General features: G+C 36.0%; 1 protein-coding gene across 2 annotated transcripts in view; it reads right to left on the minus strand.

The window, feature by feature from the left end:
- OFD1 (OFD1 centriole and centriolar satellite protein) overlaps positions 1–17,161 on the minus strand; it is a 28,007-nt gene that overhangs the window by 4,535 nt on the left and 6,311 nt on the right. For both annotated transcript variants that reach the window (XM_027891754.1, XM_027891755.1), the window contains 11 exons: positions 16,181–16,287; positions 15,205–15,324; positions 12,754–12,827; positions 11,995–12,086; positions 11,664–11,853; positions 10,963–11,093; positions 10,469–10,580; positions 8,441–9,052; positions 6,467–6,599; positions 3,529–3,629; positions 222–341 (listed from right to left, as the gene is read on the minus strand). In XM_027891754.1, coding sequence (XP_027747555.1) covers positions 222–341; positions 3,529–3,629; positions 6,467–6,599; positions 8,441–9,052; positions 10,469–10,580; positions 10,963–11,093; positions 11,664–11,853; positions 11,995–12,086; positions 12,754–12,827; positions 15,205–15,324; positions 16,181–16,287 — 1,792 coding nt within the window. The remainder of the gene's footprint in view (positions 1–221; positions 342–3,528; positions 3,630–6,466; positions 6,600–8,440; positions 9,053–10,468; positions 10,581–10,962; positions 11,094–11,663; positions 11,854–11,994; positions 12,087–12,753; positions 12,828–15,204; positions 15,325–16,180; positions 16,288–17,161) is intronic.

Consider the following 17,161-nt stretch of genomic DNA (forward strand, 5'->3'; position numbering starts at 1 on the left):
TTAAAATGAAATTTAACTAAAACTAGAGTGAAAAAAAGTCATCCTCACACAGAACAGCAAAAGAAAACACTCTTTCCTGTTTAGCAAAGAATTAGCACTCTTTGGAAAATTTTTCAATCACACCAGTATACATACCTGCAGACTGTTAAATATTTGGGTTTTGATTACACATTTGACATATAAAAAATGTATTTTCTTTTGTGTCTGAGCTGAGAACTCACTTAAATCCTGCACTGAAGTGGCTGTTGCTGGCACAGGAGCTGTGACACAGTTTCCATTAACGATGTCCCCAGATGGATGCAACGCATCACTTTCACACTCCTCTGGCATGTCCCCCTGATCTGGAGATGAAATTTGAACAATGGTTTCATTATTTTGTAATTGCAAAAGTGGAGCACAGCAATGGACACAAAGTGTGGGAATGGCTGAATTAGAACACATAAATATGAGCACTAATTGAGCATTTTCCCTTCAACTTGACCCTGTCCCTGAAGATTAAGAATTACCATAGGCATGATACAGAATTGTTAGTTTTGAAAATAGTTATTGCAACACATCTGTTTATAAAGCCAAACCAGAAGAAATATGCAACACAAACCCAAAATGTTTTAATTTCTTTTCATAATAAAGATACAGGTCCCAGAAAAATTACTTAGCTCATTCTTTCTATGCATATAAGAACAATCTTTAATTACTGATCACAGAGTCTTTATTGTGTGCACAGGATGCATGCTAACTCATAGATTCTACATCATACTGTCTTCTCCCTGTGCAAGGTGGCTCTGAATTCACAAAAACACAATTACTGTCCTTTCTCTGTGATCATTGCTATGATACTCAACTGCTTCTTACTTAATTGCAGAACATGCAGACTGCTATTATCTCAATTTTATGAGAGAAAGGAAAAAAAAAGAGATTAAAAAGGTTAGATGTGGCCATTTTCTCTAGGTAGCCAATCTGAAATACATAGGACCATTCTGCCAAGCATTTAGTGTAACACAGCACAGAAACCTTCTATATCTCCATAGGATTGGGGTAAAGTTTAGAAAACATCAATATTCCATCCTTCGAATAGTATCAATGTCTCAAGCATTCTTCTTTTCTACTTTACAATAAAACTGAAATATTTTCCATGAAATAAAACGAGACAACCAAACTGATCAGCCTCTCTCTCAGAATGGTTCGAATTTCCGTAAATTAAAATTCTTTTAAAGGAACTATAATTGAAAGCATCACAGAAAAATTCTGTCAATCTGTCAGTCAAGCTAATTTAGGAGAATTTTTTAAGTTTCTTACAAAAGCAACAAAATCCTACCAGCTTCACCTACAAAAATAAATTCTATATATGTTTTTTTTTTGTAAGACCAAAATAATGGGCTATCATGCTCAAAAGAAAATCTATTCTGTTTAAAATATAAAGCTACCAACAACAACATTATTTTCATATGAGGCACCAGTAAGCATCAAGGTATGTAATATTTAAAGTAAACAATTTCCTTTCACAAATAGGTCCCTATTTAATAGGTTAAATATTATGTCTAACTTCTAAATGTCTGCTAACTACACAAACAAACAAAAAAGCACAAACCAAAACCAATATAGTACAAAACATCTTTAAATTAACCTTCTGCAAAGGAAAAAAAAAAAGTAAGTTTGTTTGTACACTTTCACTCCCTTATGTAAGGGCTTTGATTTTACATTCTTATCCCACCCCTCCCTGAAATTCCTCCTGAGTTACCTCCTCTCCTTTTTAGCCATTCTGATTTCCTCCCATATACTGAGATTGTCTTTTGATGCAGTCAGACCCAACTAAAGTACTGTTGACTGAGAAATCATCAGCATATGTGAACTCTCAGAATTACTGACTACCACACATCACTAAATGATACAGTAGTACCTTACTTGTGCACAGCATCTACTCAGCCCTAATTGCCAAGAAAATGCCAGTCTGTTGTCATGTGTAATAAAATAGAAGTGAAATATGTAATGTATTCCCCAAAGTCTCTCATACAAAATAAACAAATAAATCTAAATCTAATTGAAATGTGAGATGAGTAGAAATCATTAATGGCTACGGGCTTGGTTCACATTCAAATAATGCATTTAAATCCTATAAAAAGGAAATTAAATGAGATAAAAAAATATAACTGAGTAAAGCTTCACAGAGAAATGTACAGATGAGGCATCAGCTCCTGCTACTTACTATCACTAGCTAAACACTATCAGCACATTTTCTGTTTAAATAAACATTATCTTTTTTGGTTGGTTCATTTTAAAATACTGAAAGTCATGTTCTCACAGGTCCAGGAGAGCAAGCAAGGGCATCACTCCACCTTCCATATGACCTAATCACAACCAAAAGAATAAACCAGTCTGAGACCCAGGAAAACACACCAGTTAGAATCACTGGTTTCAGAGAAAATATCCATAACACTCCCATACAGCAATTACAATCTCCTCACCAATTATGAGTTTAATTATACCACACACTGCCACATGTCCACCAGTCTCAAGACGTCACAGACCTAACAAAATCTGGAAATGGGAACGCGTTCAGGTTGCTGTTCTCGTCTCTCTCATTGACAACTTCACTTACTTTAAACCCACAGTTTCAAGGGAGATCAAGCTGCTCAGGCCAAACATTAGGATGTCACTCAAATGCTGAGAAACTAGGAAATAAAGCCAGTAACTGTGCTTCTGTTTCTCTCTCTGTATACAAATGGCTACAAAGTGCATTAAGTTTTATTATCCTCTTCTTTCCACAGTACCTTAGTTTACATCGAAGATTTTTGAAAACTGACTCTGCAGCATATAGAGACAAGGAAACATTTTATAGCATGCAATCAACAGAGAGCAGAAATGCAAATATATAAAATGCTGACCTCAGAGAAAAAAAAAGGATAAAATTCAGGTTTCAGTAACTGAACCACATATTCCAAAACTACTCAGAGATGCTGATTAATGACAGCATAATTGCGAGAGCTCTTCACACATTTACACACACTGTAAACCAAATTCTAATTCATAATACTATTTTAAGCCTCAATTACTGAAAAAAAAAATAAAGAGTGTATGCAATGGTTGCTGAAACTTATCTTCAGAATTACAAGCTGGTAATATTTTTTTTTTTATATTGGTCTATGGTAAACCCTCCTTGGAGTTCTACTTTATGCAGCAAATATAATAAAGCCTCAATGTAGTTGATATACTAGTACACTTTTCTGTTAAAAAAAAAATCCAACACAATTTTAAAACATTACGAAACAACTGTCCAATCTACAGCATTAAGCAGAACAAGGTTATGAAAGATTTCTGAACAAAAAGAATTTTACAAATTTCAGAACCAACTCGATTTCAGTGTCTATTTATTGCTACATACCACTATCTAAAAATACAAATATGAAGAAAATTAATCCTTCATCACCTGAGATAATTGTTTTCCTTAGTTCCAAAATCAGTCAGAAATTGTCCTAAAACTGTTAAGCCCTAAGGTGTTAAACAAACTGTCTGAAATGCACTAAAACTTACCTTCAAGAGAATAAATGTGTTCTTCAAGGTCCTCGTACGTTAGTTTCTTAGGTTTGTGCATATCGCTGAGATCTTGTTTATCTGTTTGTTGGCTCTGAAGTCTGAAAGAATAAGGAAGAACATAAATAATTTAATAAATGTACATGCTGAACCTTGAAAAAAATAGAAATCTGAGATTTATTCACATGCTAAGCAACAGACTAAACCAAACTTAAATCCATGCAACTGAAACACTGGAACTTTCCGACTCAAGGAATGGTATTGAAATCCATTCTCTAACTTTTACTAAAAGTCATCTCCATCTTTCTGAAACCCATGTCCCTAGAGCCTTTCCCCAAGGCCTTTATATGACATCAAGTCATTACACTAAAACAAAATACATTATCAAAAGGAATACAAATGAGTAAGAAAAAACAACAAAAAAAGGAGAAATACAATGAACTGTGACACTTAGTCAACTGAAATTAAGAAATTTGCCTTTTTAAGCTCTGTGTTACAGTTTAATTCCCATTTTGGTGTCATCTTAACAGATGTGTTTGAAATGTATTAGGATTAGATGTCTGGCAAAACATAGACACAGGGGTGAAAATCTGGGTGCTATGAAAAATGGGGTTAGTGCCCTCATTCTAAATCCCCGTTTATCTCATCAGAAAGATAATATGAAAGAACAATGTCTCCCATGTGACCCCGCTGCTAAACTCTGACCAGAACCAGAATGGCAAAAGGAGTGCAGGTCACTAATGAAATTCAGCAGCAGCACTTCATAAAGGAGCTTACTTCACACCAGCTGGTGCTCTTCATCACAGCCTAAATATGTTTGTGCTTACAATTTCTAAGGAATTCAGGTCTTCCATGGAGCAGAAGTGGAGAACAAACAAAACATAGCCCCACAATGAGATTTGTTCATTTAAAAAAAATGTAAATCTGGGCACAAACAAATAAATTTGCATTGTCAGAAAGATAGTTCAGTAACATCAGTGGGGAAAAATACCCTGTAAATTAAATAGGACAGAGTAAATGGAATTTCAAGTTCTTGGAAGTCTATTTCATGTTTTGAGCCTTTCCTTCACAGAAATGTTTAAGTGTTAAATAATTCTTAAGGGTACAAGGTTCAAGGACATGCATGCCACTTTCTTCAGTACTGTGTCCTGCAACACTCCTAGGAAGACAAAGAACCCAAGGCCTCAGTAACAACCCTCAACCAGTTTCTTTAGGCCTAAACAAACAAACAAACAAAAATTTAGGAAATAATCTGCCTTATCACTCTAGTCTTCCTGTCTATGTTTACTGGCTTCCTTCATACCACTCATATCCCGGAACATAAATAAACAAGGAGCTTCTGTGGTCACAGAAGGAATTGTTCTTCCTCACTGACACAGGTCTGACTTCTAATGGCTTACTGGTGTTACAGGATGTTTTCTTTTCAAAGAAGTTCCCATTGCCACTTAAAATCTACACGTCATAAACTAATCCCACAATACACATCAATAATGTGGTATCTGCCTAATAATGAGAGTAAATAACTGGAAAAGCCCACACAAGCATTTCTCAAATATTTCATGTAACAGAAAACAGTCCAAGGCACAAGAAATTAAAAAAATATGCAACAAAAGAATGTTTTTCCTTTCCAAAAGAAAGTCTTGGGAAAACAGCAAGTTCAAGACAATCATTGGGACCTTACACCCTTGCTTTGTCATAAGAAACAAAAGCAACTACAACCCATAGCTGCCTGCCCAGACCTGGGTTCTCTGTTCTCTGCAAAACAACTTGCTCATACTGTTCACTCTTCAAGCAGGATGGACTCCGCAACATCCTTCAAAGTACCATTCCTCACAGGATTAGAGCATTTTCCCATATCACCTTCACAAGCAGGTTAATATTCAACCTTCACTTTTTAAGGTCTGTCACAGAAATAAAGGAAATCTCTGACATATGATAAAAAAGGTGAATGAGCAGGAAAAGAAGAAACAGCCTTAAAGGAACACTAAGGAAAGTAACCTCACAGTCTCTCAAAATCTTGACAGCTCATTTTCAAGGCCAAGAACATAGAGGTTCTCCAAAAATTCTAACCACATAAGAGAGCCTCTCTACATTAAATGTATCTTGAGGCCTTGATAACAAAAGAATAAGAAAGCCCTTCTAATGCCTCCTACAGCTGCCCCAGGACAAGCTGTCTTCACCCATCAAATCAGGAATGATGGCTAGCAGGTTAAGCTCAATTCCACGATCTCTTCTTAGGAAAAGAATATTAGAAGATAAATACTAGAGTTTTTTCTGAAGACACATATTCAGGACTCTCCTTTTAGAGAGTGGAGGCAACAGTGGCCATTAAGAACAGAACTTTACATATGGAAATGGGAGAAACAGACAGGAAAGAGAAGTCATTTTTATGCACATCTTTAATTTTGTGAAGTTATTAATTTACCTAAAGAAGATTAAAAAAAACCAAAACAACAAAGAAAAGGAGAAGAGTTGTGCTACCCATCCCCCCAGTCCCACATACAAAGGAGACCGGAGGATCAGGCACATGAACAAGCGTTTCAGAGAGGAAAAAAAAAAAAAAAGTTAGCATTACTGCTCATTAATGAATGAAATCAGAATGTGCAATTGCCTTGATTTAAATTCTCAAACAGGCAGCAGAAATTCAAATGCTTCAATCAGCAAAAGCTCATCAGTCAAGTCACATGTGAAAAACAGACACAATTAAAGAGACATAGCTTCGCTCAAAGCAAACTGAAGTGTTTGTGGGGTTTTTTATAACCAAATTTCTCTTGAGGTATGATATTCAAAAACGGAAATCTTTATCCACCTTTAGAAAAGTTTTCACTTATAAAATAAATGGCTTGCTTGATTTGTAAAAGCAGCTATCACTGTGAACAGTTAGATATACCTTTCTTTAAAAAGCAGGTTAAAAATATTGCTTTGTAAACAATGTTACCTGATTTTCTGGGCATGACTGGATGGTGAGGAAGGAACAGACTCAGAAGATGAAAGCAGATATGGCTTTGAAATAGGAGAAAGCACCTGGTCAACACTCCGCTGTGAAGAGGTAAGGGATGAGCTCTTGATGTCTGCAGAATAAAAATCCCACCATTTCTATTAGTTATTTGTCCTACCATTTCTCAGACAAGGTTGGTTGTATAACACGTACACTACTGAACTGCGCAGGCACAACTACTCAAGGGCAACTAATGTCCCAACATGAACTTTTTTGCACTGGTTAGTTCTCTTCTTTCTTTACCTCTCCTGTGTGGGAATTCTCCTCCACAACCCTTCTCCATGATCATATTGTTTCTCCTCACAAAGCCTATCCTTCTCATCACCCCATAGTAGGCCCATGTTCACCACCAACTGTAGAACAACACCAAATAACTTCTCCCATGCTGGGCATTAGGGGAAGCACTCACAGACCTGCATTTCAAGCTAGGGATGTGCTTACTAACCAGCAAAAGATAATGCTTGAGGTCTCTCAAAGGCTAGTCTTCATTATGAAATTTAACCTACAGGTTTCACTCTCTACAGATTTGTAGAAGTGGGTGACAAAGCAAAGAAGAAAATACTTGAAGATTTTATCCTTTTATCAACAGCTATGAAGTTATCACAGAAAGAAACAGACAGAATGATTAGAAGTCTTGAGTCTTCTAAGAAACCAAGTTAAAAAACAAAACTGCATTAAAAAGGCTTTTAATAAAACTTGCTAAGTCCAGCACTTAAGTTTTGTTTTGCAGTTTAAATTTTCCTTTCCTGTGTAGCTGCACAGGTCTTTCATTGAGTTATAAAATAACTCATCAAATTTTCACATGCAGAACAAATGGACAAGAACAGCACATAGTACTTATGTTTTTGGATCCTCCTGACAGAGAAGTTTTATTCCTGCATCTATAGTTGTTGCCACATAAGCAATAAATTACAGGACTTAAGGTATGAAAAAGCACTTAATTCTCTTTCCTTTCAATGTCATGGCATTCTGGGGTCTGTGAAGCAGTAATTAATCGATCCCTTTTCACCTATTCCACATCACTCATTGTTTTCCAGATTTCCCACAGCCTACCTCAGCCAACTCTTTTCTAAACAAAGCTGCACTTGTATTTAACCTTCCTTTATGGAGAAGCTGATCATTATCCTTTTTTTTTGTTACTATCTATTTTTTTCATCCTATTAAATCCACTTTGAGCTAGGGTGACAAGAATTGCATCACTAAAGTAGCAGACATACAGCAGATTTGAAATAACATAATTTTCTAAAAAAATTACATTTCCTCTCTATTTTGTTTGCTTTTCTGTATACAGTCTTAAAAAACAAAAAAAAAAAAGGAAAAAAGAGACTAACTATTAGACACTGTGAAATTAATAGAAAATTAAAATTTTTCAACCGTGACTAAACCCTTCCCCCTTAAAACTGCTCAGGAATATTTGATAAAGATGTCACAGCAAAAACAACAAACAAAAGCAAATCTGGACCTCTCAGACTGGAAAGCTCAGTTTAGGAGAAGCCAAAGCAGTCTTCTGCTGCACATGTTAACCAGATTAGTTAAGTGAAAAGTAAGAAATACAAAAGGGATACAATTAATGGTGCAAGGTAGATATACTTCAAAGCAACTGTTCAGTGAAACTCTGCATATCATAAGGTTACACCTGTAGTGAATTATATGGCATAGTTTTCTCTTGAGAGCTACTTAAGAACGTGTTTAACTTCCCTCAACGTACTTCTCCAGTACTTGTTTCCAGGAATAAGCAATACTCCAAGCAGTTAGTATATCTTGTCTCTTGCAAAACCACAACTCCTGACTTCTGCATCTTAACAAATAACAAACAAGCGAAAGACTAACACTGCTAAATCTTTCTCTTTCCATAGCGCAAGAAGAACAGTAAATAAAATCCAACACTGCACCAAATTAACTATCGTTACTTACCATCTGGAATTTTCTTGTTACTGACATCTCTCTTGGATTTGGAAATGGGAGTAGAAGAAAGGCGTCTTGAAGATGACGTTCCTCTGTGTGGTGGTGTTAAGGGATTTTTAAAGATATCGGCCTGCCCAGTTCTTTTGATGTGTTCTTCACCTCTTGGACTGCCCAGAGGGGAATGTGGGAAGCTGGGATTATCCTCTACAAGTTCATGCTGCGTAGTCAAAGAGGGTCCACTAAGAGCATGCTGTAGAATTAAAGGAGACTCCATCTTTCTTGGTGTTCTGCTTGCAGCTGCATTCTGTATGACTCTGTGTTGGTAATTCCTGTAGGCTTCTTCCAGGTACTCTGCCTCTTTTGACAGCTCTTTTACTCTAGCCCAGGTTTGCGCAATGTACTCCAGGTCAGAATCCGGGGAAGCACTGCGTGGCTGTAACTGCTGCCGACAGCCAGCTCTTGGCACAGCATTTACCTGCATCCCATCAGTCATAACATGATTCTTCAGGAATGCACTATCCACGTAAATATCATGGGGTACAGCTCTGTCACTGGTGAAGTCAAGGACGGAGCGATCAACGAGCGAAGGCTTTGGGTTCCGATACACTTCATTTTCCAGAGCTAAATGACAGCAAGAGAAAGTGAGTGACACTAGAGAGAGAGAGGGACACCCATAACAAAACAGAAACAGTAAAACATGGCATTTAAATTCCATTTTTATCAAAATTATTTTAACATGGAATTGGCTTGTATTTTGAGAATTTATTGGGTTGATTAAATGTATTTTTAATGTGGCTACAAAGCTGTAAATTATCACTATTATTTTAATTATATAATCCTTCCATGTAAAATTATCTTAAATACATACTCTACAATGTTATTATTTAAATTATGTTTAACTAAAGAAACACGAAAACATCATCACTTTGGATACCTCATATCTAATCATGCTGTTAAAGGCTGAAGAACACAAGGCATGCCACAAGTCTTAACTTCTATTTAACTTCTATTTAGAACAAATATTTTGGAGAAAACACAGCACACAGAAAATACTGTGGGGTTGTTTTTTTTTAAAGTATTCAATAATTGTCAGTTAAACTGAAAGTTTTGGGGCTGTCTGTTTTCTGGCTTGCCCTTGTATGCTACAACAAGCCCATAAACCAATCCATAGGGTTGCTCTTTCCCAGCAAAATTACAACGTTGTTTTTATTCTATATAAGTGGTTCTTCAATGACTTCATTAACTCTGATGTAAATAAGTCCCTGCAGTACTTACAGTCATTTAATTAAAATATTTGCTATTTTGACACAAACAAATTTCCAATTCCAAATGGTATTTGTACCATAAATGAAAATGTACATATCTATCTACTGAATAATATAAAATATTACATATACCAAATTATGATGCAACACATGTTGTATGTAATATATAATCATTGCAGAATTCAATTCCATATTTTTACATTAAATATGCATCCCAAAACTTTTACTTATAATACTTGACATTAGCAATTTGACATAGACCTCTTTAGAACTACATTTCTTCAGTGGACTGAACTGCTTTATGCAAGTGCCTCTGTTCTAATGCCCATACAAGATAAGTTAAGTTAGGCAAAAGTTATTAGCCTTGACAAAGTCTGTTTACGAGTCCCACTTAAATTTCTGAGATATGTAATACAATTTCAAATTGATTATTCTTATTATGAACCAAAATGCATTAAAACACAACTTGTCTGCTGGAAAATGCTGTTTATGTTATCAACAAACATTAATGTCTTCATACTGAGGAAAAACAGACAATAATATGCAACTGTTCAGGGAGGAATGTTTTCCCTTCCTCCTGTATGTTTTTTTTTCTGAAAGGAACTTTGAATGAGTTTGCTTTTTAAACTGGGCTTTTAAACAGATTTTGATTTTAAACTTTAAACCTACTCCCTAGTGGTATATTAGTTTTATGCAACTTCAGCTTTTTTAAGCTTCTGGAAATTCTTACATTTGTCTTTCTTAAAGGACTGCTGTGGTGTAAGATACAAACCTGCCTGTGTTTGTTTCACTTGTAGTTTCAGTTCTTCAACCTGCATGTTTAATTTTCTGACAGTAGCTTCAGACTCTAACAGTTGGGTCTCTAACTGGGCACAACGCTCAACCTATAGGAGATCAAGAGAAAAACAAAACCCAGTATAATAAAAAAAAAAAAAAAAGAATAATTTCAACAGGCTGAATATTTGCTTTCTAAATGTTTTTCAGGTCCAGTCAAACTATTATCACATAATATCCTACTCAGAGTCAGTACTGACAACTTGTTGATTTGGAAAGATTTGCTTTGGTTATGTTGTGTCGGTTTTAATTTTTGGTGAGTTTTTGGTGTGGTACGTGTTTTGTTTTCTTTAGAGCTGTTTACAAAAAATAAGCACTGTAGAAACAATACTTCTAACTACATGCCAAACAGCCTGCACAGCCAGATGGATGAACGTGAAAAAGATGACAGGAAGAAGAAAGGATTCAAATCATTCAGAAGTAATAATTTACCTTACTTTGTAGCTGCTTTTCCAAAATCTGCTTACGACTCTCAAATTCATCCAGCACCAGCTTCCTAGAATGCTCCACTCTCCTCAGCTCCACTTGGCAGGCCAGGTACTCAGCTGAGGGCTGGGACAGCTCTACCCAGAAAGAGAAATACTAGACACTCAGACAAGCCTGCACTTTTCTACATGATACCCCTTGAAAACATAAAGCTGTTTTGTTTTTATGAACATAACAAGGCTTTGCCTGAATAACTACTGGGGAATTTTTTTTCTTCCTTTTACAAAGGACTGAAATTTTTGGTGGAGTAGTCATACATCTCTACTCCCATGTAATCTCAAACGCACATTAAAAGTACTTGGTATTTATAACTGTAGTTAAGCAAGCACTTAATAATGCCATGTTCTTTTACCATTATTAACCATACTAACACCATGGTTAGAAATACTGCTCTGCTTTTTTCAAAGGGTGAAAGGAATATCCTTCATATTATAGCTACCACTTAATTCAGGATTTCTACCATACGGACATATGAAAGAAAATAAACTTATGTCAAGGACTGTTTATTTTATGCAAACATTAGCTTGGGTTTCATGCAAACTACCAGTAAACATAATACAAAGAAAGTATTTTAATGAAAATCTATTTCTAAACAAATAATTGTAGAGAAAGATAAACAAGAAAATTACTAAATCATTCACACTGACTGTCTCGGAGATGCTGGTTCTCACTGCGAGCCTCATCCAACTGTTGCCTAAGTAGTTTATTCTGCACTTGGAGCTCCAATTTCTCCTCCTTTAGCAAAGGATAGTCTGATAACTCTTTCAGTTTCTCTGTCAACAACTGATTCTGTTTATTTGCCAACAGAGCCTGGGCCTTCACTGACTCCAAATCCAGCTGCAAATAAAAAACAGTTTAGAAGTTTATGAACCTCTGTACTATTTAACCATTATTTTTATTTCACATTTTCTTTTTTATTAATGTACCTTAACTGCACCAATTAGAATACAGCTTCTTTAAATTCATATTTACAATTACCTCAAGCTCTTTTGCGCGTGATACAGCTTGCTTGAGTTCCTCCTTTTTTGAACTAACAGCAATGGCTTCTTCATGCAAAAGCATGGCTTTCTCTGCAGGGATTAAAAATGCTGAATTAAAATTGGTAGAATATTACAGTAAAAAACTGTATCAGCAAAAAACAGTTTTAAGTTGCTAAGTGCAACATTCAATTTAATTCAAGACATAAAAATGACTGAAAGTCATACACATTCCTTCAAAATTAGGTAAATCACACCGTTTGTACATATATATACATATGAATATATACTTCCAGAATTAGGTAAATCAAATTCATACGTGTGTGATATATCATTTCTTACACATGTACCTAAAAGTCTAAACATGTTATCTGTTCCAGCTCTCTTCCTCAAGCTCCAGTGAAGTATCTTGTGCACAATAAGTGTAACCATTCAAGGGTATGGTAACAGAGTTCAGGTAAAGAGTGCATGAGGTAGTAGGACTTCAGAAGGAAATGAGAAACTGGAAAACCAGGAATGCCTTGCAGCCTCTGTGCAAAGCAGCAGCTTCCAGTTCCCACTGGGTTCTGAACAGCAAGGAGTTGCTGACTTGTTACTGGATCCTGCTACATCTTCTTAAAATCTGTTGTGACGGCTTTTCTGTCACTTATACCACTGTTACCAAACACCGTGACTGTTCAGTAACAATAGTGGTTTGATATTTGTTAGTAAAAGCTCTAGAGACAAACAGGTACTCTATCAATCTCAGACAGATGGTTACCTTTATTTTTTTTCTCATCTTCAGTAACTTTATTGGTTCTGGCTATGTATTCTTCTTTTAATTCAAGCTCATATCTAGAAGCAAAAAGAATTATGTGTGTACACACATGCACAGGCATTTGTGTAAACTCTAGTCTTTCCCAAATTATACCACAATCACACTATTATTTATGGACAAAATTAATTATTGCAGAGCCACCAAAATGGTTGGAAAGGGCCCTGCCAATCACCTCATTCAACCACCTGCTCAAAAAGCAAGACTACTGCCAACTCTACAGCAGGTCATCTGTGGCTCTTCCTAGCCAAGTCTTGAAAAACCTCAAAGGACGTATGTTCCACCACCTCTCTGGATGATCTGTGCCAATGCTGCACTACTCTCCCATCAAAAATCCTTTCCCTATGTCCAAGCTAAATCTCCCCAGCCACAATTTATAGCCCTTGCCATATGAACTCATAGGTCACATTTGAGAGTCCAATAACTATCCTGCTGGTCTTTACTAGGCCCCCTCCAGTTTCTTCATGGCTTTTTTGAATTGGTGAGCCAAAACATGGGTATGGTATTCCTAGAACAGCCTTCCCCAGTAACTGAAGGAGCCAATAAGTTCCCTGAGTCTGATGGCCATGCTGCTACTAATCTTACCATCCTGCTGTTTGCCTCATTTGCTAGAGCATGCTGCTGGCTCATAATCAACCTGGCATTCACTGTAACTCATCCATCTCCTCTTCAGAAATGCAGTTCCTCAGTTAATTCATTTCTCCATTTCTACTACCTCATAGGGCTATTCTGCCCCAATTACGGAGCTTCACATTTTCCTCGTTAAAATTCCTAAGATTTGCATTGCCATCATCTGCAAGCTTAAAGTTTGAACTCTGCCATTTATTGTGGAAGCCATTCCTCTTAATTAAGCCTCACGTTCAAAGTTGTTGAGGATGCCCTGTGTCAACATCCAGATGAAGGTGTTGGACAATGTGGGATGCAAGATTGGCCCCAGGGGTTGCTGCTGGTCATGGACCACCAGTCAGACACTGTGCACTTCCCAGGTACACCACTAATCACAGCCCAGCAGTCATCCAACTGTGCCATTCCATTTTACTGGAATTTATAGAAGCTAAGAAAGTTCAGCATTTTGCATGATTGGGACATAATTATAACTGGTTTCAGATATTGCCATATCCTCCTCCTGCATTTCTGCAAATGGTCCAGACAACTCAGATCCTTCTCCCAAATATGGCACTTAATGTTTACCACAAAAACAAAAAAGATTAATTTTCTAGCAAGCATCACTATTTCTGTACAATAAATAGTAGGTTTTTGATACTTTTCATCAAGGATGTGGGACAAAGACATGGATCTTATCTTTCTGAGCATTTGCAGCATGCCTTAAAATATTTGGTTTGTGAAGTTAAGAGAGCAGCTGTTTATCCTTAAAATACTTTGCTTCTCCTCACAAACCAAAAGGACTGTAAAATCACTATTTGTAAATACCTGTTATAGACTAGGTAATTAGTTGCATTTCACTGTTCTCTAAAAAAAACCATCAAATTCTGAGGCATTATTTTTACCAAAACCTACTTTCTACACCCTTCCTCTGCAATTTACAAACACACAAAACCAGATAATACTGTTCACTGTCTTGCAATAAAAAGTATTGATACATCAGTCATTTATTTTAACTGCCTAACTGAGATTGGTTCATGACATCAGGTACAGGAGCAACAAACATTCCAAGAGCACATGTCTCTAGTGAAGCACCAAGGAACCCTTGAACTGACCAAGGCACTTCAAGAAAGTACAACAGCAAAGTTAGGACATACACACTGCAACACCCCAAAAGCAGTCACAGGTGGTGGTGTCTTATGCTTCCAAAGAGCATTTCTATGCAAATTCTTTGAAACAATGTTCAAACAGACAGTAGCAAATAAAGGAGGGTGATCTCTGTCAGAGAATCCCTCTTCAAAAATGGGAAGGGGTGAAGGTAAAAGCAACCCCGTCTGTACCGTGGACTAGTGTGTCTCTCACCCATGTGACACCTCTTTCATGTTAATTTCCCCTTTGTGCCTCCTCTGCATTCATAAAATGGTCAGTTCTTTTAATTGTGGTCAAAGGAAGCCACTAATACTGCTTCAGATTCTCTTCTCTAAACATATGACTGATGTTACCTCTCTTTTCTAGATATCAATACAGAATTTAAACTACAACAATAATATAACCTAAAATCAAGAGAATTTTTTTCTACAGCAAGCTTTTTCTGAACCTGATACAATGTTTTCCATTACTAGCAAAGAGCTAAGCAATAAGGTTAAGAATTCAAGCTGACTAAAACAAAAACATAAGTGTACATTTTCAAAGTCCTTGCTTTGTCATGCTTTTCAAAAGAAATCTTATACAATTTATTATTCTGTTTCCTGAGGAAGTAGCATATGTCCTACTAGAGAAGAAACAAAAATTTACTTTAAGAGTTCTGTCTTCAGCCTTTGGTCATATGTTTCCTCTATGTTCTTCACAGCAACCTCTCGACGCCGAAGTGCATCATCAATAGCTTTATTTTTCTCTTCCTGAAGTTTCTGAGTGCTGATATATCCAAAAATATACAGATAATGACCAGTTAAAAAGTCAAAACTTTTTGTTTTCTTTCCTACAACAACATTTATAGACATCAAAGGGTAATGTGCTCACTTCGAATACTGTAGCAATTTGAAATTATCATTAGAATCTGTCACTGTAGTTCATTAAGAACAAGGAGATGTGACACAAACTAAATTGCCCTATTTAAATCCAGTACTAATCAATTATGCAGCTCTTCTGGGTTAACCCTGGCTCAGTTTCCCACACCAGAAACACTTCAGAGGACAGAGTGCTGTGCAGGCTATTCTATCAGCACCCTCTGCTGGGTTGATAAAAAAACCCAAGTTTTGGTTAGCGGGATAATCATTTTGCTCACAAACATTAGGTAGTATTGAAAATTTGACCAAAAATGGTTCAGTTATGTTTTTTTCATTTAACTAAAGAAAACTAATCTTATTAAGGACAAATAAAAAACCTCAACTCCAAAACACAGGACTAACAAGGAAAAATATCATATATGTGACTCATGAGTGTTAGGGTTACAGATTGTGTTTTTTGTTTGGGTTTTTTTTTTTCTCTTAATTTAAGCACTTCAAAGCAAACATCTTGTTCCTTGCCCCCGAAGCAATGCTGAACCATTTTGGTTGGATGAAGTGGAATAAAAAAAAAACCAAATCCATCTTTTGTGTGGGGTATCCTGCTAATAGAGACAGTACACAATACTGCTTAAAATGTAAAATGTAACTGCTGGGATATATAATCTACTTCAGTGTCATAGTAGCAGAAACATCCTGAAGCACACTTGTCAGAAACAGGACAACAGTATCATTTGGCATCATACATACATCCTTCAGCAACTTACAGTTCAAATGCCTCCATCCTCTCCTTCAGTTCTGCCTCCCTGGTCCTTACGGCTTCGATATCTTTCAGTAGACTTTGTCTCTGAGCATACACTTCCTTTGCTTCTATCTGAATCACAAAATATTATCCCTAGTTTTATTCCACACTTTATATGTGTATTCACTGTTTCACATATTCAAATTTACAAGGATCTTCTTCTGAAACAAATCTTACTCCCATAAATATTAATTATAGAGTAATAATCTGAAATAACATCCACAATCAATTGTATGTATCTTTTTGGATTCCCTTTCTACTTTTACTCTGAGTAAAAATGTTTTAAATGGAGTCACTATTGGCTACCTGTAAACACTTTTCCTTTAAGAAATAGCACTGATCAAAACTCACGTAAAAGGAAAAATTACAGAATAAATATGTTCAAACACTTGATTTCTTTAAATAAAAAATAGTTTTGTATGTTTTCACAAAAACCTAATTGAAAAAACAAATACCAAACCCCTCAATGAAACATGATTTAAAACTGAAACTGAGTAAACCAACAGCCTTTCAGTTTTTGCAGTTTAACTTACAGAACTCAAACAAATTGTAAAAAGGATTCTCCAAGTGATGAACATGTTAATACCAAAAGTAACCTTATTAATTCTTATTAATAAAAATGTTTTTTCTCATCTGTAAGCACAAAAGACATTATTTCTCTCCAAAGAAGTGATAAATGTCTAAGAAGAAAATTGTGATTTTGCCATACAGGTGTTTATATCAAGTTTGAAAGCTGCATGCATTTGACAGTGCTGAAAGATTCAGTTGCTGTTCCTGGTACAAAAAAAATGGACCAGTTCCTCAAGCCACATTTCCAAGTTATCACAGTAAAGGGTTAAATGACCTGACACCTTTAATGTAAATACACCTGAACTCTGTTAAAAGAATCCCCAGGTAAATGAAACATTCTCAGTGAGTTCAGAAGCTGACAAGAGAAATTAATTAT

The sequence above is a fragment of the Empidonax traillii genome, unplaced genomic scaffold (assembly GCF_003031625.1).
Source record: "Empidonax traillii isolate 1590-97213 ecotype Southwest subspecies unplaced genomic scaffold, ASM303162v1 scaffold329:size853407, whole genome shotgun sequence".
Lineage (NCBI taxonomy): Eukaryota > Metazoa > Chordata > Aves > Passeriformes > Tyrannidae > Empidonax > Empidonax traillii.